The sequence below is a fragment of the Salvia miltiorrhiza genome, chromosome 3 (assembly GCF_028751815.1).
Source record: "Salvia miltiorrhiza cultivar Shanhuang (shh) chromosome 3, IMPLAD_Smil_shh, whole genome shotgun sequence".
NCBI lineage: Eukaryota > Viridiplantae > Streptophyta > Magnoliopsida > Lamiales > Lamiaceae > Salvia > Salvia miltiorrhiza.
Window position 1 is genome coordinate 13,129,119 of NC_080389.1, and position 24,841 is coordinate 13,153,959.

General features: G+C 41.1%; 2 protein-coding genes across 2 annotated transcripts; one reads left to right on the forward strand and one right to left on the reverse strand.

Annotated features, from left to right (window-relative positions):
* Nucleotides 1–1,571: 1,571 nt before the first annotated feature.
* On the reverse strand, nucleotides 1,572–6,484 carry LOC131017511 (late blight resistance protein R1-A-like). The gene is made up of 2 exons (XM_057946267.1): nucleotides 4,011–6,484; nucleotides 1,572–1,856 (listed from the first exon to the last, which is right to left on the reverse strand). The coding sequence occupies exons 1-2, from the start codon at nucleotides 6,475–6,477 to the stop codon at nucleotides 1,711–1,713; spliced, it is 2,613 nt and encodes an 870-aa protein (XP_057802250.1). The 5' UTR covers nucleotides 6,478–6,484; the 3' UTR covers nucleotides 1,572–1,710.
* A 4,834-nt stretch (nucleotides 6,485–11,318) lies between these two features.
* On the forward strand, nucleotides 11,319–12,035 carry LOC131018365 (endo-1,4-beta-xylanase 5-like). The gene is made up of 2 exons (XM_057947095.1): nucleotides 11,319–11,341; nucleotides 11,618–12,035. Exons 1-2 carry the CDS (start codon nucleotides 11,319–11,321, stop codon nucleotides 12,033–12,035), a joined length of 441 nt encoding a protein of 146 aa, XP_057803078.1.
* The last annotated feature ends 12,806 nt before the right edge of the window (nucleotides 12,036–24,841 follow it).

A 24,841-nucleotide genomic window follows, 5' to 3' on the forward strand; every position in this document is an offset into this window, starting at 1 on the left:
TAGAAAACTCCTACCTATTCATACTCACTAAATCCATTAAACATATGTAATAAATCTTCAAAATGAATCATCCAAGAGCTTATAATTATTCAGAAATACTTAAGTATGAAGGCTAAAAATGAATGTATACAAAAGATTTTCTCAAACCAATGAATTAATTTAGGAAATTGAAAGTTAAAAAAATATTAATGGACTTGAGATTGGACCAAAATACATGATTACATAAGAAACGTACAATTATTAGTTAAAGTCATCATCGATTAAGTTTTTAGTATATCATAATAGTAATCCATATATACTTATTTTTTGATTCATCTCATAGGCATCAGAATGAGTTAAAATATTTTGATATAACTTAAGGTTATTCCCAATATTCAATGAAATCATTAAGCTAAATAAAGTTTGTGAAATTAAGCTTTATCTAAATTTAATTACTTAATTTAGTGAAGCAAAATATTAACAAAGTGAAATATACAAATCGTACCCATTTTCATATATCTTAATGGTAGTTAGTAGATTGGATGACATGTCGATGTCAATCCTTTGTTACAAAAGATAATGGTATTTTTTTATAATAAGAACTACTATATGGTTAGCTTATTCCCAACATAAATTGGACAAAAAAAAAAAAAAAAAACCAGAACACAATAAATAATATTGAGATATATAGTTAATTGAAATAAAAAATTAATCCAAATTCTAAAAGAATTTTAAATACAAATTTGACCCGTTTCATATTTTTAGAATAATTGGATACCGCAAGTGGTCATAACATCTATTATATATAGTATATAAATTAAAATATGATATTAAAACAATATCAAAGTGCTAATATTCAAGATCCAATTCATTATATATACTGTATTATTTTATCTGAGTTTGGAATGATTTTATGATGATAATTAGCTTACTTTTGTTAACTTATTCAAATCTTTATTTTGATGGGTAAATTATTTTTTCTTTTTGTGTACTAATTTAATGTGATCTATATTCAACATATATATTAATGTATAACATAGATGATAGATAAAATTTTAGTAAGAAATTAAAAGAATTAGAACTTAAATTAAAACCGTAGAAAATCAGTATAAAATAATTCAAGAATTCATTAATACTTAGTCAAATTTGCAAAGTAATTAGATCAATCATTTTAAATGACAATTATTCTTTATACATTGATGCATGTGCAACTTTTATATATTTATCTAATTAAAATTTTATCTAATTAAAATTTCTCTGTGATTTAATTTTACTAATATTATTTCCATGAACGGGTAACAATACTATTATGTTATATTATTATATTACCAACTTATATTTCCCTTAATGCTTAATGCGTCTATGTTTTTTTTTTTTTTTGGATATATTTGGTTTGAAAGTTATCATTTATATATAAATAGTGGGTGATTTGAAAGAGTTCAAACTTATTTAGAACTGTCATAGGAACCAGATTCTTGAATGTTTGTGGTTAGGATAATATTAGTAATATGATATTACATTGTTGCCCTTAAAATAGATTTAAAAATAAGGATAAAATAGGCAAATCAAATTTTGTAAAACAAGACACTTTTATAATAGGTATACATTGTTATTTATTTTTTATGACCCTTCTCACTCCATCTGAAAAATATCGTTTACATGCATTGAAATTCGAATTATATTCGTGAAGTGGACTATTACTAAAACCTCAACTAATAAACATAAAAAAAATCATTTGAGATGAAGGTGCTCGAGGCATGGGAAGTGGGAGCTCTCCATCATCCAGTATTCCAAATTCCACCACGATGACAGTGACAACGATTTGAGACTGGGGAACTGGCCTTCTACTGTTGCCCATTCGCCCGTTCTGAACCTTCCACGTTGTTGGAATTGTGTTAAAAATGAAAGTGGGGATTTTGTCCCACATTGGTTTTGCTATCAAAGTAGGTGGAGACCCTTAGGCTATTTAAGGAGTTCCAAGGTCTTTGATACAATTGCACCAATCACTACCTTTAGTCTTGTGATTACTTCTAGTTTGAAATTCCTTGCTCTTTGTTTTAGAGGGGTGAGAGGTTTTCAAAGGCTTGTAAGAGTGTAGTGGTTGTGAGTCGAGAGTGTGAGAAATACTGTGTGATTGTAGAAATTTATCATATAGTAATTTTTCAGTGGGTCGTGGTTTTTTCTCCGGATTTGGAGTTTCCACGTTAAATTCTTGTGTTGTTAAATTGTGTCTATTTTTATTCTTATTTCTTGCTTCTACCAAGTTTGGATGGGGAACTGATTTCCCAACAATTGGTATCAGAGCCTGGCTGAGGTCTCTTGATATTCCAAGTATGCTCTGTGGTTGCAGCATTGTCTGATCTTCCACATCAGAAAGGATTTCTTGAGAAAGATCCGGGCGGGGTGTCTCTTGCGAGACGGCTGTTCATTTTGGTGGAGAAGCGGTACGTCAAGTCAACTTCAAGTCCAAATGAAGTTCGACGTGGAGAAATTCGATGGAATAATAAATTTTGGCTTGTGGCAAGTGCAAGTCAAAGATGCGCTGATACAATCTGGGTTACACAAGGCCCTGAAAGGACGTCCGGGTGCAGTCAAAAAGCCTGGTGCAGATGATGACGCAAACAACAAGTCCGGTATGAGTGATGAAGATTGGGAGGATCTGGATCTGAAGGCGGCAAGCACAATTCGTCTCTGCTTGGCCAAGAATGTACTTGCAAATGTACATGGGATTTCGAGTGCGAAGGAGCTTTGGGAAAAGCTGGAAGCTCTGTACCAAGCAAAAGGCATCTCGAATCGGTTGTATTTGAAGGAACAATTTCATACCTTACGGATGGATGAAGGTATGAAGATTTCAGATCACTTGAGTATTCTCAATGGCATTATCTCTGAACTGGAGAGTATTGGAGCGAAAATTGAAGATGAGGATAAGGCGTTGAGACTCATCTTGTCTCTTCCACGTTCCTATGAACACATGAAGCCAATATTAGTTTATGGGAAGGAAACTCTGGTCTTTGCTGAAGTCACGGGCAAACTTCTTTTGGAAGAAAGAAGGCTGATGAGTGAAGGACGTACTTCATCGGAAAATTCAGCAATGGTGGCCTTTAGCAGAGGGAGGAAGAAAGACTCCAAGGGCGTTGTTTGTTGGAGGTGCGGAAAACCCGGCCATACGAAGCGAAACTGTCCAGGTGGAGCTCGTCAAGGTGGAGCGGATTCGGCAGAAAGCTCCGAACAAGCAGCTAACATCGTGTTTGATGATGTCCTTTGAGGACATGAATATCCTTATGGCATGTCCAATGGCCATGATAGAGGATGTGACGATGTTAGTTGGACCACATGTGCATGGTTTTTTGGCATGGATGCAGGTGTGTGGTTAAAAGTATGTCGATGGCTGATGACTTCTAGGAGGGCCAAAAGCTAGAAGGTTGCACCAAAAATTTCAGCAAGGTTTTTTCGACATGTGCCGAAGTAAAATTCTTAGAATGGTTTATTCTAAGTGTTCTACTCATTTGGTGGAGTAGGTTTATTCTCTTTTGAGGATGATGGTTCTTTGTGATAAGAATCATGATTGTCGGTGAAGACAATGGTGTTTTTTTTTTTCTTTCATTTTTAACAAGGTGGAGATTGTTGGAATTGTGTTAAAAATGAAAGTGGGGATTTTGTCCCACATTGGTTTTGCTATCAAAGTAGGTGGAGACCCTTAGGCTATTTAAGGAGTTCCAAGGTCTTTGATACAATTGCACCAATCACTACCTTTAGTCTTGTGATTACTTCTAGTTTGAAATTCCTTGCTCTTTGTTTTAGAGGGGTGAGAGGTTTTCAAAGGCTTGTAAGAGTGTAGTGGTTGTGAGTCGAGAGTGTGAGAAATACTGTGTGATTGTAGAAATTTATCATATAGTAATTTTTCAGTGGGTCGTGGTTTTTTCTCCGGATTTGGAGTTTCCACGTTAAATTCTTGTGTTGTTAAATTGTGTCTATTTTTATTCTTATTTCTTGCTTCTACCAAGTTTGGATGGGGAACTGATTTCCCAACACACGTATCAATTTGAGCTTCTGAAGAAGGGGTAATATACTTACCTTTTCCAATACATCATCCACGCTATCATCACATAGAGTCAGACTCAGACTCCTAAGAGAGTGTGGAAAGGTAAGCTTCTGCAATATATCATCCCTGGCAAGACAATAGCAGCTAAAAGATTCTAGCTTTTGCAGACATTCAATGTTGCAGACACCGCGAGGCTCAATCCCCTTATGATCATAAACGAGTCCCAATTTCCTGATGTTGGGAATTCTACCAACCATCTCCTCATCACACTTGAAATTCTTCACCCATTTGAGCGTCTGTAGATTCTCCATGACCACAACGCTGTCGCTGGGAGGATCCGGGAGACGCAACGCTCTCATCGCCCGATACCCGAAATAAACATGCCTAAGTTGAGGCATCTTCCAAATTTCAATCGGTGCATTTAGGTCTGATTCGTAGCAAGGAAGAATTAAAGTCTGTAGACTCCACAAGAGGCTGATTGAAGAAGGAAGTTTGGGGAATGGATCAGATTTAACAAGAAGAAGCCGCAAATTAACTAACTCAAACATTTTTCCTACGGAATGCACGTGTCCTTCAAATCCAAATTCAACTTTTTCGCATGCTTTCAATGTTCTCAACAATCTTAAATTGGACAACCCTCGAACTCTTTCATGATCACTTATATAGGAATGGGCATGTGGTGTGGATTTCATGGCATTGCGGATTTTCATCGTTGAAGTGCCTCTTGGAATAACTATGCGGCGTTGGCTACATGTGGCTCGGGGGCTATGTCTTCCAACCACATGATAAAACCTCTCATTTTCAGCTTCTCTCAAGCATAGGTCTCTCAACGAATCATGTATTTTGCAGTACTTCATGCTCCCAGTTGACCCCAACTCATGAATTAGAATTAGATTTCTATCAACTAGTTCCTTTAAGCACTCTCTTGCAACTGTTTCCAAACTCGTGCCGCTTATCGGATTCAGAAATCCTTCAGAAACCCATAGCTTCACCACCGTAGAGACTCGGATTACACTGTCTTCCTCAAACACTCCCATATACAGAAAGCATGGCTTCAGATGAATCGGCATATGGTTGTAGCTCAGTTTCAGTATTTTCAAGCAGTGATCATAGTTCTCTAATCTCACTCCTGAATTTAAGCTTCTCTTGATAGATTTCCAGCATTCTTTTGTTCGTTCAAGTCTTTCCAAAAGACCTCCCATCACAACAATCGATAATGGAAGTCCTCTACAAGTCTCTACAATATTCCTCCCAATTTTCTCCAATTCTACTGGGCAACTTCCCCCTCCAAACACAACTTTGCAAAACAACCTCCAGCTACTTTCCACATCCAAAAATCTCATATCAATGACATTATTGTTATCCAATCGCGATCCCAAATCTGACAGTCTAGTTGTCACCATTATCCGACTACTATTACCATTGTCAGGAAAATAGTGCTTCATCCTCTCCCACACTTCAATACTCCACATATCATCCAAAACAATTAAAAACCTTCTACTAAATAAATATTTGTGGAGTGCTAGTCCTACTTCATCTTCTCTCATTCTACTCAGCCGTTCACGCCCTTCTACAGTATCCCAATATTTATTGGCTTGAGATAGAATATCACAAAGAAGTTTTTTTGTGTTGTATTGTTGAGAAATTGCTACCCAAGAACAAATATCAAAATGCACATTAGTAAATCGTGCATAAACATTTCTGGCAAGAGTAGTCTTACCAATTCCTCCCATCCCTACAATCGGAATGACTCTGCGATGGGGTTCTCCATTAGTGAGCTTATCCATGAGTTGATGCATGAGATCATCAAATCCCATCATGGTGCTGTTCGTTCTAGAGAGAGAAGATGTCGACGTTGAGATTTGTCTCTGCAGCTGAGAGTGGACTGCCGCCTTGTCTGCAACCTCCGTCACTTCTTTCTTGATCAAATCCATATCTTCAATCACCTTCTGCAGACTCTCGTACAAGTCTGCAGAAATGATTTTTGGACCATCAATTTGGGGCTTCTTTAGACCTCGAAAGAAATTGATCAACCGAATCCGATTCCTTTCATTTTTAGAGACAGCAGGAAGAATTTGATCGGAGATATGAGATTCGATAGCATCTTCAGCGGCATGAGCTGCATCTGCGATGCGCGTCTCCAACTGATCGGCTTCATCGCCGTCTGCAACAGGGGACTTGTAACCTTCAAGAAATTTCTGCAAGAACATAACAATTTCAGCAAGAGATTCAACTTGTTGTTTGTCCATAGAAATTGGAGGGAATGGATGATGCTCAATCAGATGGATGGTTTGCATAAGAGAAACCACAGCTGCATAAGCCGCCATCTCCGACTGATATTTTTTTTTTTTTAGTTGCAGAAGTTTTTTTATTTTGGTTGCAGAGAGAGAATGGAAATGCAGATAGGATTGGAAGGATGAGTGGCTGGAAATTGAAGGGGGGTTTGATTCGAGCATTTATTTGAGTGAAATAATGCCAGCTATCATCGAAACTCGACGGACACTCATTTTATATCGTGATTTATATTTAGTTTATATTGTTTTTGTGCTAGTTTTTTTTTTTGACTTGGGGGAGTTGGGGAGGGGGAGCAGTGGGGTTTGAACCCGGGACCTCACTGTTCACACACAGGAGGTCGCACCGCTTGGTGTCCCTAGTTAAAGTATATAAAATACTGTATATATCTTTTTTTTTAAACAAAACATATTGTATATTTTAGGTATATGAATAATTTAAAATATTATATAGATTTATTGAATTATATATATGAATTTTTCATTTATTATTTATATAAACATATTCATTGTTAATTTTTCTTTTTATATTATTCGTATTTTTCAGATTTTAAATTAGTTTTGGGTTGTTTAAATATGAACTTTTAATAATAATGCAGTTTGAATTTTTAAGATCGTAATATAAAACAGCAGTTAACGGTAACATGTGTACATGTATCTCTGTTAATTTTGCCACTCATAATTTTTCTCTTCAAACAAATTCCACCAGTAATACCAACAAAACTTTTCTAAAGGACTAAAGCAATTGCAGGAAAACAACATACACATTTTCTGAAGGAAATTGACTTTTGTAATCTCTGAGAATGTGTCGAGCACTGAAAATGCAGATGGCGGCGAAGGTTGAAACATCCAGTTGAAGAAAAACTGCGAAAAAATTAAAATTTGATTTTCTTTTGTCAAAAAAAGAAAAACACAGTACATTTTATCTAAAGATCTCATCTTGAATCTATTTATTTTTTCTCTTTCTTCAATGAAAGAGGATATGGAAATCTCACCATCCTTGCTACAGCCTCGAAGCAGGGTTTACAGAGGAGATGGCTTGAGAGAAGAAAAGTGGAGCATAAATGATTTCTTTTCATGAGCTACCCAAAAAAAATAACAAAAGGTTAGGAATTCTTAAATATATTTTTATATTCTCATTTTGTAAAAAACAATACTCATTTTTTGAATATACTATGTAATACTTCTCTCCTAACATAAACTAATACGCCTGCCCTTAGACACACGCAGCAAGCATCAAACTCGAATGTCATTTTAAATAAATAAATTTATTAAACAAAAAAAAAATAAGTAAATGTGAAATATTTTTATAAATAAAATAATTCTCATCAATTACACAATAAAGAACCTGAGTAAAACATAACAATTTTTAATTTTGTATTCTCAACAGTTGAAATATCAATTTATAATTAGTAGAAATTAAAAATAATAAATTGTTATTTCAATTATTGAAGGTACAAAGTTAAAATATATATATTTTAAATTCATGTTCTTTATTGTGTAAATGGTGTGTAAATGGTGTAAATTTGTGTGCTTTCATGAGTTTTTCTTGATATTTTCAATAAGTTGCATTTTAATAAATAAATGGTGTGAATTATTTTATTTTAAAAAATAATTCATATTTACTTATATTTTTATTCCGTTTAATAATTTTATTTAAATTGTCATTCAATTTCGATATTCGCCGTGCATCGCACATTCGCACGGGCAGGCGTACTAGTTTGGAACATTTAAGATTAGTACTAATTTGTAAGCATCATCTTATCTAAAGTTTTCAAAATTTTAATTTATAAAAATTAAAAACTAAAAGCTTGAGTGAAGGACACCAACAATACCCTTGCTCGGCTTTTCTTTAATAACTGGATTTATGAAAACCAATTTAAATCATGATGCAAATGCATTGATTTAGTGACGTGTCTTACTTATGTTGTAAGTGACGTGACTTACTTATGCTGATTCTGAAATGTTGTCGTTTTAAAAAATAGATAAAACATTGTCGTTTTAAGTACTGATTTAATAAAAATCCCTATTTTTCTCTTAATTTCATATGATAAGTAATTACTTAAAATATGCACATAATAATATTATTTTTACAAATTCTTCTTTAAAAGAAATTAATCAAACTAATTTATAGTCTGATTAAATAACTTGTGCAATCCATTTTCTAAAATAATAAGGGCCCAAAGACAACTGAGAGAGCAGTTCATGCTAATAAAATCAGAGGCCCAATTAATGAAGTTATAATAGGCCTAGCTCACTGAGCCCATTTAAGGCCTTAAGCCCAAGCCCCCCAACGGCCCAACCCTTCTTCCCTCTTTTTCTCAAATTCTCGGTCTCTTTCACAGAATCTGCTCAACGCCCCAGCAAATCCGTTCCTCCCTCTCTCAGCCGGAAATCCGCCACTCACACCGGCCGCCGCCGCTACGCCTTCTTCCCCGGCGACGACGGCCACCGGTCACCCATCTCCCTCGTCCTCTCTTCTCCCGCCACACCCACACACCCCTAATTTTATAATTACAATTTAGCTAGTATTTAATACTGCGTGGCCATATTTATTTTAAATTAAGGAATCTTGAAACCCTAATCAAAATTAGGTAGCAAAATTGTTTAATGTAAAAATTAAAGTCTACTGACCACGATATATGCAAGGACGAAACTAAATTATTTTATAATTAATTACTTTATGATAATGACTGCAACTCCATTAATTTACGCTGTTTTCAAGGACATTGTATTATAGAAATACACTGTTGGTTTTGTTGATGAAATACGATCCATATCTTGGAAACCATTGCATCAAAAAAGTAAGATAATAAAAAAAATCACAATTATCTTGTAAATCTTGATGTACGGTTTAGTTAAGTTCGGTCAGGACGATCCTGATTGAATTAGTTCAGTTTGATCCATACTGGTTCAGTCTGATTTGGTCATTTCTTTTTTTTGCAATAACCATTCTCATACTATTCAAGAGTATCATTTACATGTATCAAAAAAATTATTTGTAAATTGTAATATATCATTTATTTTTATACAAAGAATCGTTTCATTTTTTTATAAGATTATCATTATTTTTATGCAAAGTATTATTCGATTTTTATACAAAACATCATTTGATTTATACAAGTATCGTTTGCATACATTAAAAAAATCATTTTTTAGTTATTAAATATGTCATTTATAATGTATCATTTGCTTTAATAAAAAGTATCATTTGAGAAGTGCCATTTGTTTTAATAAATATTTCATTTGTTGATAGTAAAAGTATTACTTTAGTCGGAAAAATGGACCAAAAGAAAAAAAAATAGCGAAGAAACAATATTGGATGGGTCTAGTCTGGTCAACGGTCTCGAAGTGGGACTGGGCAGGATTGGTGCATCCGCTTGGTGCCTACGGATGTACTAGGAGACCATGTACATTTGTTTTGTTATTATTACATTTTTAGGATCCAGTTTTTGCTAAATTTGTTATGTAGATATAGTAAGACCAAATAAAGTATTTGAACAAAACTTATGGTAAAGAAAATAAAGTTTGTTTTACTATTTTAATTGACTCTATAGCTAGTATGTAAAAGACACTAATTTTTTGCATTCAAGTTGTATAATTTGACAATTGCAGATAACTTGGTGAACTTAACATATCCAGGATATAAAGGTTTTTCTGCATCCTCAAATAATTTTATAAATTTACTTGGATAGTCAGCGTATACCATATCAATTGGTTCTTCAAAAACAAAATTATGTTCATTATACCCAAATTGATTTTCATACTTATTTGATTAAGTTCGTGTAGATCCCCATGCCACATTCATGCATGGTATGTTAAGTCTATTTCATTACTCAATAATTGCAACGTTACTAGATCATTCTTTTTCCTCATCAAATTTTCACATTTTGAGCATGGGCATGACATCAACTCATTAATGGGTAGATTTTGTATGGCAAATTGCATGAAAGACTCTACTCCTATCATACATTAATCTGTCAGTAGTATGCTCTTTATCATCCATTATTTGTCCATTATTAACCTAAATATACAATGTATATACAGAACTTTAGACTCACAATTAGATAAATTAACTATATATTCAATAAGTTACAACAAGCAAAGAGAATTTTAAATAAAATAGCATAAATGTAGAATAATTTCGTGCAAAGCGACATGGTAATACTAAATAATAAATAAAGTTAAATTACCTGAATTGCAGACACAAGTGTGAAGCGAGATCATGCACAAGTGGTGAAGGTGAGGCAGAAGGCACAACTCAATTACTGAAACCACGAAGTGAAACAATCACTAACCAATATCAATACATACTTCTATAAAATTTATTGAAATTTAATTTGAGATATCTTAAGATTTTTGATGATTATATTTTTATAATTTAAACTAACTTGCTTGATTCAAAACCTATTAAAAATGATACAATTAAAGACATCTTAATAATAAAAATAAATATATTAAATTAATTATGATATAATTTACTCCCTCCGTCCCACTGTATCTGAGACTCTTTCTATTTAAGGCGTCCCATTGTAAGTGAGACTCTTTCCTTTTTTGGTAAAAATTTTATTACTCTCTCCGTCCACGATATCGCTTCTACTTTTGTCATTGTGGTCCGTCCACAATATCATTTCCACCTCTATTTATAACAGTAGGATTCACATAATACTTTATTTTCCTCCACACATTTATTGTGGGATCCAAACTCCACTCATACTATTACTCACTATTATCAACTATTATCCATCATTTTCTTAAAACTCGTGTCGTCCATAATTTGGAAACGATATCGTGGACGAATGAAGTATTTAATGATAAAATAAAGTTGGAATAAAATAATGAATTAAATAGGAATATAATAGTAAACAAGTAAAAAAATTACTTCATTGGGAAAACGAGTAAATAAGAAATCTAATTAAGGAAAATAAGCCTATATATAGAAGACGGAGGGAGTAATTAATGTGAAATTTAATTGTCTTTAATTATATATGAGATGATATGATGAAATGTGCAAGTGCGAAAGGGGAAAGTGAGATTTGAAGTCGTAGATTCATTGGAAAATCCAGTGGCAGACGCGATTGTGTTGATCAAACAACAGGAGCTGCATTTCCCCTTCGGCTGCAACATGAACCGGTTGATCCTCGACAGCTAAGCATACCAGAGATGGTTCTTGGAGAAACATTTCAAATATTCCATTTTTGAAAACGAGCTCAAATGGTAGTAACTTACGGTTATTTTCTTATTAGTTCTAACTCACACTAACACAATTAATATTGTTTTCTTTGTGTTAAATTCAAATTTTCAGGTTGTACACCGAAAAAACCCAGGGAGTGGTGAACTACACGGTCCCGAATGTGATGCTTGCATTTGCAAAAAAACACCGTATCACGCTCCGGGGCCACACCATACTATGGGAAGCCCACAAGTTCCAGCCGAAGTGGCAGAAAAAGCTGTCGCCCGACGAACTGCGTGAGGCCGTCCTCAAACGAGTCAAGTCGGTAGTGACCAAGTACAAGGGGCAGTTCATCGACTGGGATGTCATCAACGAGAACATGCACTACGCCTTGTATAGCAGTGTCACCAATAACGGGATCGACGTCTTCAGACTCCTCCGGCAGCTCGACACTTGTCCCATCCCCTTCCTTAATGAATTCAACGTCATCGAGGACTGCAACATCCAATCCAAAGCCAACACGTGGAAATATCTGCAGAAGATCGACTAGCTAAGGAAAGGAGACTACGACGGTCCTCTAGGGATCGGCCTCTAGGGCCATTTCCAACTCGAGCTGAATTTCCCCTTCATTAGGGCTTCGATTGATATGCTTCACGCCACCTGATGAGGAGCAATATGTGCAGAGCAGAGAAATGATATAAGCCAGAGGAACGGGCTTCATCAGAGAAACGGGCTTCCGCGGAGAAGTCAAAGGGATGGGCCTTATCAGAGAAACGGTCTGTACCAGAGAAGTCATTCTCGCCAGAGAAATGGTCTTCGCCAGAGAGATCACCAAAGCAGAGCAGAGAAGTGGTATAAGCAAGAGGAACGGGCTTCATCAGAGAAACGGGCTTCCGCGGAGAAGTCAAAGGGATGGGCCTTGTCAGAGGAACGGTCTGTACCAGAGAAGTCATTCTCGCCAGAGAAATGGTCTTCGCCAGAGAGATCACCAAAGAGCGGGAAATTCTCCCGCTTAAGGGTAAATTTACTATTATGCCCCCAACTACGCACGACGCACGTTCCAACAATGAAATCACCTTTTTACCCTTAACGTATGATTTATAAATAGCCATGAGCTTGTACCTTGTAGACGAATGTTATTTTTACTCGCAATACAACAGTAATCAGATTTGGGTGCTCTCAATTTTACTTTTCTCTCTCGTTTTTCCAAACAACACTAGGTACAACTCGAAATACACCGATTAATTTTATATCCGTTTAATTATGCTTCACCAACTGGCGCCGTCTGTGGGAATTCTGGGTTAAGACGTGAGGTTCGACCGCCTGCGCATGCAGATCCGTAATTATGTTCGAATTTGCGTGCACGGGTCCCAATCCAGCTGATAATTTGATTACCCAACCGAATCCGGATCGCTACTCGTGTTGTTCATGCTGACCCACCTCCGATCCTTTAGGATCAGTGGTTGTTTATGTTTTCCTTGCATGTGCATGTGAGGGAGGGGGTGGAAAATGAGGATCGAAGTTAATCTGTGGATATTTTGCACGCAATCGTGATAAGTGTGTGCGGTTATACTGTTTTCTCGTTTAATTCTTGTTTTTCTTATGAATCTAACGTATTTCGCTAACGATCTGTTAATTGGTGCTCTATTTTTGTGTTTTTGGCATTTTCGTGGTTAATTTACCGAGTAATGCGTCTTCTTTTCTGAATTTGACTCCGAATCTATGGGAAAATCTCCACCGTTCTCTCGCCTTATGTTTTAAACCGTGCCCTGGGTTTATTTCCTAGTGCACGGGGGTGTTTCTTATGGGATCCCTTAATGGCTTTCATGCCAGAGTTCCCGACATCCTACATTTCGTGTTTCTCCGATAGCGGACGGTCCGATCTGCTTTTTGCTTGAAATATCTTCTCACATTTTTCATGTGTAGGTACTATGGGTTCTTCGGACGCTCACCGCACTTTGGAAAAGGAATTTGACAACGTTGGGCTTAACTCCGCTACTCACACAACTGAGGTTCCCACTTCGCTGTTCAACGGTATGCAGGCTAGCACCGTCTTCACCACGCCGCCAGGCTTTCACACTGTCTTAGCTACCCCGCTGACGGGGCAGAATGCTAATACCCAGAGATCTGCTCTGGTGACCCCGGGATCCGAACTACCAAGCTTGGTCCCCACATCTGGTGGTGGACCGCTAAACTTTGTGTTGGCAGATCAGATGATGGCTCTGCTCAACTACGCCGTCGTGCGCCAAGCGATGGGGACTCCCCTGTTGTCTACCATCCCCACTACTACCAGCAAGAGCCCCTTCTCCGCTGACATCCTGGCGGATACTCTGCCAAGGAGTTACAAGCCCATTTCCCTGGACTATGATGGTACCACTGATCCGGAGGTACACCTCAATCGGTTCGAAGGATTAGTCATGCTCCATATGTACACTGAGGGCATCAAGTGCCGCATATTCTCTACCACGCTAACTGGACTTGCCCAGTTGTGGTTTGGGACGCTCGCCCCAAATTCCATTCACTCGTTCGAGGAATTACAAACAAGTTTCTTGAGGCAGTTCGCGAGTTCGCGAAGGGTGGGGAAGTCAGCTCTTTCCCTGATGGATATCAAGCAAGACCAAACCGAGACATTGTGGGAATACACTGCTAGGTATAACCTCGCTGCTCTGGAGGTGCCAGAGGCGGAATCTCAGATCAAGAACTGCGCTTACGTCAGAGGGCTCAAGCCGGGGCTCTTCTTTGATGAGTTGTAAATCAGACCGGCCAAGGACTTCGATGACATCATGGCTAGATTGCCAGGATATTTGCAGTTGGAGGATGCCAGGATGGCGCGGAAAGCTGAAAATGACAAACACAAGGCTAAAAAGGCCGAAGAGGCACCAGAACGAAACCGACACCAGGATCGGGCTCCCTTCAGAGGATTGCCCCCAAGGGTGCCCCCTCCTCAAGCAGAGGCAACACCTCACCAGCAGCGCACCGTAAACGAAGTCAATCGTTTTGACGAATACACCCCGTTGAACAAACCACAGGAGGAGATTTTTCATTTGATCAAGAATCAGCCATTCTTCAGGGCACCTGGAAATTATAGAGATGGGCAGCCGCGACAAGGGCCTAATAATAAACTGTGTGAATATCACAATTCTTACGGGCATTATACCAAGCATTGTGGGCATCTTAAGCATCAGTTGGAGTTTTTAGTACGCTAGGGTAATCTAGACCAGTTTATAGTCAGAGGGAATGAAGGCCATGGTCAAAGGCCTGAGCAGGGAAATGATTGGAGACAAGATCAGGGGAATAACCGCGATCGCAGGCCATGATATAACTACAAATTGTAGATCGGATACTCTTTTTCCCTACAGGGGTTTTAACGAGAGCATTGCACATGTCACCAGAGGGGGGAGTAGGGTATATACCCATAATTCACAATTACAATCCAAATTACAACTTAGCAAGTCAAGGGAAAAATAAACATCAAGGGAAGAGCAGAGGAATCACTTCAATCGTAAGCCGCGAAAGTCGGATGCATCCCCCGGATCATCCAAACTCCGCGCAGAGGGTTACCGTTGAATCGTAAGCCGCGAAAGTCGGATGCATCCCCCGGATCATCCAAACTCCGCGCAGAGGGTTACTGTTGAATCGTAAGCCGCGAAAGTTGGTTGCACCCCCTGGGTCTTCCATGCTCCGCGCAGAGGGTTACTGTTCAATCGTAAGCCGCGAAAGTTGGTTGCACCCTCCGGGTCTTCCATGCTCCGCGCAGAGGGTTACTGTTGAACCGTAAGCCACGAAAGTTGGTTGCACCCCCCGAGTCTTCCATGCTCCGTGCAGGGTGTTACTGTTGAATCGTAAGCCGCGAAAGTTGGTTGCACCCTCCGGGTCTTCCATGCTCCGAGCAGAGGGTTACTTTTGAACCGTAAGCCACGAAAGTTGGTCGCACCCCCCGGGTCTTCCATGCTCCGTGCAGGGTGTTACTGTTGAATCATAAGCCGCAAAAGTTGGTTGCACCCTCCGGGTCTTCCATGCTCCGCGCAGAGGGTTACTGTTGAATCGTAAGCCGCGAAAGTTGGTTGCACCCCCCAGGTCTTCCATGCTCCGCGCAGAGTGTTCCAGCCTCAAAAGGGAAGCAGCAATGGAACAGCTCAAAGGGAAGCATCAGAGAAATCCTCGAAGAGGAGTCAGAGAAATCCTCGAAGCAGGAGTCAGAGAAATCCTCGAAGAGGAGTCAGAGAAATCCTCGAAGAGGAGTCAGAGAAATCCGCGAAGAGGAGTCTGAGAAATCCTCGAAACAGGAGTCAGAGAAATCCTTGAAGCAGGAGTCAGAGATCACAAACAGAAAGCATAACTAGGAAAACTGCTCAGAGGAAAGCCGACCAGAGGAATCACAAACACTTCAACAAAAATGAGAACTCTACTCTACACAACAAGAACATGCGTCACATTTCGAAGTCTTGGAATACAAGTTCACATCAACCACAACAAACAACAAAATAATATGAATGACGAATAAATGCAGAACCAACATTGAAATTAAAGGAAGAAAGGAGTCATGAGGAAATTTCATACATAAACGCCAAAGGCAGCAGAGCTGTACATTACAATTACTAGAGTGATTTACAAAAATTTTAAAGGGACAGATCTAGGAAGGAGGAGCAGGGACAGCTAAGGCTGGGAAGTTCGGGATCGGGTATCGGGTACCCGATTACCCGACCCGAAAAAATCGGGTATCGGGTACCCTATACCCGAAAAATTCGAGATTGGGGTTGGGGTCGGGTATTTAGGGTGTGAAAAAATCGGGTATCGGGTATACCCGATCGGGTATCGGGTATACCCGAATTACCCGATTTTTTAATTAATATATTTTAAATTATATAATTAAATTTATATAATTTAATTAGTCTTAGCAGTGCCCCACTGCCGTTCCCATTTCAAAGTAACCCCCAATCCCAGCCCCAAGTAATCCCCAATCCCAGCCCTAAGTAACCCCCCCTCCCTTTCCTGCCGCCGCCGCCGCCACTCCAGGGCAGAAATCCCTCCCGTCTCCGATGAGCGGCGCCCCTCGCCGCCCGTCATCGCCCAGACCAGAGCCAGTCGCCAGTGAGGAGCTCGCTCCCAGCCCCCCCAGCCGCGACCTCGCCCAGTCGCCCCTTTGTTCCGCCGCCGAGCTTGTTGCCCCGCAGCAGCCGTGCCGTCAGTGGAGCTCCGACAACGTCACTTCTTCTACGCCTTTTTTTTTTTTTTTTAAATACAGATTTTCTATGTTAATGTTGAATTTGCTGCTTTGAATTTGGTCATTGTCTCATTGAATTGGAATTGATTTGTATGATTTTCTTGATCTTTATGAATTTCGACTGAATTTAATGATTAGCCTCATTTGAATTTGCTGCCCTGCTGCTGCTTTGAATTGGCTCGGTTTAGGGAAATGGCATAAAAACTATCGGGTATTAGGGTACCCAAATACCTGACTCGGGTACCCGAGTCGGGTATTAGGGTATCCGATTTCGTTTTCGGGGTCAGGGTCGGGTATAGGGTTTAGGGGATTTTTGGGTTCGGGTACTCGATTTTTTTGGGTAGGGTACCCGAACCCGACCCGATTCCCAGCCCTAGGGACATCAGAGGCAGGAGCGGCAGGGGCAGGAGGATTCGCAGCAACCGGAATAGCGACATCGACTTCAACAACAGCTTCAGAGGCCTCGCCAGAGGGCCCCCCTTCCTCGAACACTGGCAACATGCTAGAGTCCTTCACCACGGGGAGACGAGCTTCAACGTCTAACAACTTCAATGCCTCTTGCGCATATTTTGTTTCATCTTTGTACAAGGCATAGAGTTGATCCACCGCGGCGGAGGAAGAGGCAGGATCTTCAAAGGCTGAGGCCTGGAACCCGGAAGGCAAGGGAGGCTCCATACTGAATTGTGAGAACCCCAGGGAATTGTCACCAGCCTGACCCCTCAGCTGGTTCACGAATCTTACCAGGGAGGCACAGAAGGGAGGCCAGTATACAGGGGCAGTAGGCACCGGATCAGAGCAGACCCCAAAGGTAAATTGGGGGATGACCTTCTCCAAAACTGGATACCACCACTCGGGCTTCGCCGGGGACTCTGCTGTGATCCCCAGCAGTCTATTCAGATCCTCGTCTTTGATGTTGTCCATCAAAGCATCCATGTCCAGGGCGGCGATCTGCTCCGCGGACGCGCCCACCATCTCCACCGCCTTCATCGCGGTCTACTTTATCACATAGGCGAAGATGGAGCCAAAGCCCTCCAGGTAATCCGGAGTCCGCTGAAAGGCTGCCAAAGTACCCTCCAGCATCATACCCAGGAACTGTTGGCCCTGGGGAGACAGGAAGAATTCCAGGCGCTGGTCCCAGGCCCCCAGAGCGTAGCCGCAGTTCTGAGCACCTGTACAGGCTCTCCTCCAGCCACGCTTAGCCTCCTTATACTCCTCATTGTACCTCGCCCGGAACTTGGCGAGACTATCATAGCCTTCCCTCTTGGCCCTGTCAAGCTCAGAGGCCAGGGAAGCCTTCTCCACCTCCATTTCAGCAAGTTGGGCTTTCAGCGCAGCCACATCCGCTTCAGCCTTGCTGTAGCGCTCCACCATGCCCGCGACCTCCTCGTCGCGTTCCCCTGTTCACTCTTTTTCTTTCTCCAGGTCTTTCTCCAGTGCATCGCAGTCATCGATACATTGGATGGCCTCTTCGACCCGGGAGTCCAGCTACAGAAAAACAAAGGGGAAAATGTCAGAGCAAAGAAATCGAAAGGTTAGTAATGAAATCGTCAAAACAAGGTAAAAAATGCAGGGTACCTGAAGCACCAGCTGACCAAGATGGTTAGCCAGCCCCGCCCGTTTCATCTTCTTCGTTGTTTTCCTATCCTTAGGGTGGATATGAGAAAGTAAGGTGCGGACGAAGTCTCGCCCTTTCAGAGACGAAATGGGCTTGGAACCAGAAGCCTCTGACTCCCCCGCGGGCAGGGCCAGGGCCTTGTCTCCTTCAGCATCCACGGAGATTGCCTCCGCTTCACCTGCCGACCCAGCCTCCGGATCAACAAACTTGCTGGTTTTTTGCAGGCTTTCCTTGCGCCTTTTTGCTGCAAGGGCTAGCGTGGCAGCTTCCTCTTCTTTTGGACCAAGCGGGAATCGGGAGTGGGGATGTTGTGGAGTACTTGGGAGAGGGGCACACCGTCCTCAACATCCACCACCGGAATGGCAGATTTCCCTCCGGTCTGGCCAGAGCCAGAGCCCCCTGCCCTCTGGCTGTCCAGGCTGAACATGGAAAGCACCCCCATGTCCTTCCCCTTGCCGGGGAGGGGGGAAGTGCTGCACATGAGTGGTCTCCCCAGGGGCAATAGGTATCAGCTGGGAGACGTCCACCCCGGGATCCATGATGTACGCGCGCCCATCGCCCGACGCGCGGTATCAAAATAATTTGTGTATGACCCAGACGGACAGTACACGCTCCTATTGCTCGCAACCAAAGAACAGTCTTAGCAGCAAGTATAGGGTCGATTCCACGGAGAGTGAGGAACTATTTTACTCTTCGGGTGCACAAATTGAGTTGTCACGGTCTCAACCTGTTTATCTGTACAAGTAAACTTAAACAAAGATCAAATATAACAAGGGGTAAGGTTTACGGTTGGGTCATAACTGTTGTCAATATTTATTTCGGTCATAGGCATACTGATGATCCGTCCATGATCCATATAGACTCAAGGCGTGGCCCAAAGACATTGGGGCATTTCAAGAGGCTATACTTCACATTTAGGATGGTTGAGTCCATTGTAGTCACTTGGTCCGAAGGTCACACATTCCCCGGTCACAAGGCAGTGCTTCACTTCTCCTTAGGTAGTAGTCATACCCGTTACTCACCAAGTATGACCCTCACCAACCTTCTCTTCCAAGGTCCCCAACTCTGCACTTTGAGTGACACATGCCTCCTGGACACAACCATTTCTGGCTTGTCAGCCGACCAGTCATAGACATGCTACGGCGCAGAAGTTACCTTCCTCGTTTGATAACCATGGCTTTATGCCTCGTCACAGTTGATGGGTAGTCTCTAGAGAAGCCCAAGACTAAAGAAGGACAGTGTATCCCATCAATCCTTTCCTCACCTTCCGGATCTACAACGCCTTTTGTCGACGCTGCTCAGCTACTCGGTCGTGGGTATACCGGTTGTCACGCCCTGGTATATCCTGGCCTTTGCTTGACACGGACAACGTTTTACCGAACGGAGATCACCCGTTAGGCCACTACTGTCCATGGTTTGGCACAGATCCGTCTGGAACCACGAGACTCAACCGAAAGAACAAATGCCTCACGAATGTTTACATATTGACAACAATTATTTCCACCCCTTAAACCTCACCAAGGGGACTACTCACACATATTGAAAAACATAATTGTGAAATAGAATGAACACATGAATGAAAGGGAATTCGAAATACTTAATATAAAAATACCTAAGGCAACAACCTTGGCTTTGTTCGTCACAATGGAATTGAAATACGAAAAGCAACTAAATCGTTTGGTGCAAAAAATGTAAAAGAACTGAAAATAAATTATTTCTTGGTGAACTAACTAAAATCTTAGTCTAGAAGAGTAATCATAAACTCTAGAATGTAAATTTTGCTCTCTGAAATTCGTAATACTCCAAAAAACTCTCTCTGCCAGCCACACATGCTGAAGTTTATATAGCAATTCGGTAAACCCTAGCCGGCAGACCAAATCTGGCAGATTATTTCCTTCCATAATTAGCTTGATTCTTGATTTGATTTGATAGATAATGGATCTCCAGCGGATTTGGGGTTGATTCCACACTCTTCCACATCCTTCCATTGCTAGAATTCGCCAGAATCTTCCGGGCAATCTCCTCCACACGTCTTTCCATATATAGCTCCAGTTGCTGCCTATTGTTGACGGGCATGGTCATACTAGCTTCTTTCTTCGGTTGCCCTCATGATCACTAAATTCTTAGCAACAAATATCGCAACTAACACGATGCAATTGTAGCAAATAATCAGTAACCGAGTATCGTATCCACAAGGACTATTATAACGAATCACTCTAAGTAATCCTAATTAAACTCTAGTAATATTCAGGCAAACGAAAGAAAGAAGGTTTGATTAACGCTAAACTCAAATAGTAGTAAATAAAAGCACGTAGAGAATATCAAATATAAAAGACAACTGATCCTAGGGTAGTAAATTCGTTAACTAAATCTACGCAATTAATCTATTAATCCTTTGTACCAATTTAATCCAGTTATGATGAGAGATCGCTTAATTAATCAATTACTCTCGCTAGAGCAGCAACGATCGTAGATTAGTAAATTCTCTATCTCCGTTAGGTCTCAAGAAAATATACTAACTCCCAATAGCTCCTAAGAATAGCTCCCTATGATCCACCTATCTCCGCTAGGTCTCAAGGTTAAAATCATATCATACATTCCTGAATCCGCTAAACAGTTATCTCCTCTAGGTCTCAAATCGAATAGCTAAACATGCAAACTATTGATCAGATAATTCACAAGAATTCAAGCACCAGGAATTATGAATCATAAACTGGAAGGCACAAAGGTATTAACAAATAAATCACATAAATTCAATTAACTATTTACAAACCCTAGAATCAGCTAAAGAAAACTAGCCAGACATAGCAAAATAAACGAAAGACATAATTAAATTAAACGCAATTGTAGAAACGGAATTTATATAAAAACCGAGTGAAAAACTGGAGAAGCGACTTGAATCTTCAATCTCGATCCAAACCTTGAAAAACTAGAAAAACAATAATATTCTAAAAGTTAGAAAAACTAAAGTATGAATGCTAGGGTTCGGGTCTGGTGTCCTGCCTTAGGTAAAAAGAGGACCTATTTATAAGCTTCAGATTTCCTTCGGATCACTATGGAAGTTACCATGCAAAGTAGAATTCTAATGGTAATAGAATCGTGTAAAATAAGGCAACTCTTTAGCTGGATGCGCTCTGGAAAACGGACCTCGCCAGAGAAATGAGTTGCGCCAGAGGAATGGTATCGCCAGCGGAATGGGTGATCTCTCTGGCTTCGCCAGAGGAATGGGTCGCCAGCGGAATAGTGACTTCTCTGCTTCTCTGTCTATTGAGCGCTGGACTTTACTTCTTTGATGCTGGCGTTTCTCTGCAGAGGAATAGGTGATTCCTCTGCTCTGGCTTCTCGATTCCGCTGCACTGAAGATTCGATTCCTCTGACTTCGGTTTCTCTGGCTATGACTTCTCTGACTTTGGTTTCTCTACTCTGGCGAATGATTTCTCTGTTCTGGAAATTGATTCCTCTGACACGGGCGCTTCTCTGCACTGGAGATGTCGGTTCCTCTGCTCTGGAGACCAGAACACCTGGAAAACGCCAAATTCATCCAAACTTCTCCAAAATTGCATTCTTTCATCTCGAAAGCCTAAATCTCCTGCAAAGCATCGAAAACACCATAAAACGCACCAATTTCCAAGAGATTAACTTAAAACACGCACATACAAACCCCTAAAAATAAAGTAAATTAAGCATAAATCACCTCATACCAGGTGGTACACTTCGAAGGTTCCCGCGCCTCGAATGGTTCTGAGGGGTACTTCGCCGAGCTCTCTTCCTGGTTCATATATAGCCCATCTGTGCTGACTGCGACTGTTGTTATGGCCTTACCAACTGCTTCCTTCGGTTAGCCTCTTACCAGGTGGTACACTTCAGAGATTCCCGCGCCTCGAATGGTTCTGAGGGGTACTTCACCGAGCTCTCTTCCTGATAAGTTTCACTTCTGGAAGTTTGGATAGTTTTATTCCGGTAATGCCCATTCTGACCATATTTCGTGCATATGCCCTGGACTGAGCCTTCTTCCTCCTGAATACCTATTTTCTCTCCTAGAGGACTCAAACAAAATAAAAGAAAGAGAAAAATAGGGCCAAATGGCCCAAAAGTCGAAGATGCATCAATCCACAGGCTGCCCAGAGCCCTGCCCCTCCTCGCCAGAGGGACGGTCAGGCACGAGCTCGACTCTGCACTTCCGTCTCCACGACATCCCTGCAAACAAATACGGCTTTATCAACAAAAGCAAGGTAACAAGTAATTTGTGCATATTTGCTAACACCTAATTTTACCTATAGAGCGGCGGGGAAATAAGGGAAACAAGCCGGTGGCAGCTAAGGCTGAATTACTCTCAGCCAGCTCCTTACAGAGAAGAGGATCATCTCTATTCAGGGTGTTAAGGAAGCCTATCACACCTAAGTTAAAATCGGTGGGCTTCCCCAGGGCAGGAGGCTTATAGCTAGTCCGAGACTCATGCCACAGTAACTCTTGAGCATCGAATTGACGCCAGGAACCCCGGTTGGTTTTCACAAAGCAATAAAAGGCTATGAAGCCTTTGTCGTGGGAGTTGAGGGAATTAAGGAAGGTGGTGGAATAGGTTTTGCGGGCAGCAAAACTGTACAAAGGGTGGCCCTGCCACCTCAGGGTTTGGGTTTGAAGAAATAGGGTAGCGGTGTCCTGAACACCATGGGCTGTGCAGAGGATATGGAAAGCAAATAACCTCCGGAGAGCGGAGGGGGCCACTTGGAAGAAGGGGATACGGAAGTGATTGCAGACTTTTACTAGGAGGGCAGGAGGGGGAAGCCTTAAACCAGCTTCTACTTGGGCTCGGAAGAGGGGGATTTTATTCATGTTCAGTTTGATGAAAGACTCTGAAGCCTTGGAATAGGGCTCAAAGGTCAAGCCCTCCGGGTAATAGCACTTGGCGAACATCTTCTGCATCTCCGCAACACCTAAGCGGGATGCAGGGATGGGCTTGGGTGATTTGGGGGAAGAAAGGAGAGGCTCGGATGAAATTGGGGAATCATGGGGTTAGAAAGAAGGGGAGAAGAAGGCGGAGTAGCCTGAGGAGAGGGAGAAGGGGAAGGGGAGAAGGCAGGTTGAGCACCGGAAGTAGAGGCCATGATCGTAAAGACTTGGAAACTAACTAGGGTTCCACGCTCAGTCAGAGCACCAACAATTCCAGAAAACACTATACGCTAAAAACAAGTATCGGGAGAGGAGGATACGCGAGTTACCTTAAACAAAAACTAGACTGGAAAAGTCGCAAGAAATTCGCCGGAACAGGGAGAGGATCGCCGAAAATCGAGAGAAAATCGCGAAGAAGTAAAATGGAAGAAGATGAATAGTAAGGATTTGAATCGCCTAAATATAATATACGCGGGCAACCACCAACTAGCGGGATGGGCGACACGTGGCACAGAGGAAATAATCAACGGTCAAGGATTCCTACGGAGAGACGAAGAGATGCAAGGGTTAAAAAGTAACCTCGAAAAGCAGAAAAGTACACTGTAAAAGGGGCGGGCATTTAATGCGGATGACGTCAACCACGCGGACGAACACTCTGACTAGATTACTCTGCTCCAGAGCGGACTAGTCAGACCAGAGGGGGGAGTAGCTGATGAGGAGCAATATGTGCAGAGCAGAGAAATGATATAAGCCAGAGGAACGGGCTTCATCAGAGAAACGGGCTTCCGCAGAGAAGTCAAAGGGATGGGCCTTGTCAGAGGAACGGTTTGTACCAGAGAAGTCATTCTCGCCAGAGAAATGGTCTTCGCCAGAGAGATCACCAAAGCAGAGCAGAGAAGTGGTATAAGCCAGAGGAACGGGCTTCATCAGAGAAACGGGCTTTCACGGAGAAGTCAAAGGGATGGGCCTTGTCAGAGGAACGGTCTGTACCAGAGAAGTCATTCTCGCCAGAGAAATGGTCTTCGCCAGAGAGATCACCAAAGAACGGGAAATTCTCCCGCTTGAGGGAAAATTTACTATTATGCCCCCAACTACGCACGACGCACGTTCCAATAATGAAATCACCTTTTTACCCTTAACGTATGATTTATAAATAGCCATGAGCTTGTACCTTGTAGACGAGTGCTATTTTTACTCGCAATACAACAGTAATCAGATTTGGGTGCTCTCAATTTTACTTTTCTCTCTCATTTTTCCAAACAACACTAGGTACAACTCGAAATACACCGATTAATTTTATATCCGTTTAATTATGCTTCACCACCACCGGATCGCCCATTTGGATCACGGAGTTTGATGTCGACGCCCAATCCATGCCGCGGATAGTAACTATTTTGATGGAGTTCGAGGGTTTTTTAGGACAGTAACTTAGGTTGACTTGGAAATTAGGACAAAAACTTTCGGACTTGTAAAAATAGGACACTAATTTTTTTTAGAGTAAAATAGGACACTAATTAATAAGTGTTGCACCCGCAGGATATTTCTCGGCTAATTCTTGGCCAATTATCGGCCGAGAAATGTCCTATTTTTACGACGCTAATTAATTAGTGTCCTATTTTTACAAGTC

Coding starts and splice junctions, on each gene's coding strand:
- LOC131018365 (XM_057947095.1), top strand. CDS start 11,319: ATGTGCAAGTGCGAAAGGGGAAA. Junction 11,342..11,617: donor TGCAAGTGCGAAAGGGGAAA/GTGAGATTTGAA, acceptor TCAAATTTTCAG/GTTGTACACCGAAAAAACCC.
- LOC131017511 (XM_057946267.1), bottom strand. CDS start 6,477: ATGCTCGAATCAAACCCCCCTTCAATTTCCAGCCACTCATCCTTCCAA. Junction 1,857..4,010: donor GAAGCTCAAATTGATACGTG/TGTTGGGAAATC, acceptor TCCAACAACGTG/GAAGGTTCAGAACGGGCGAA.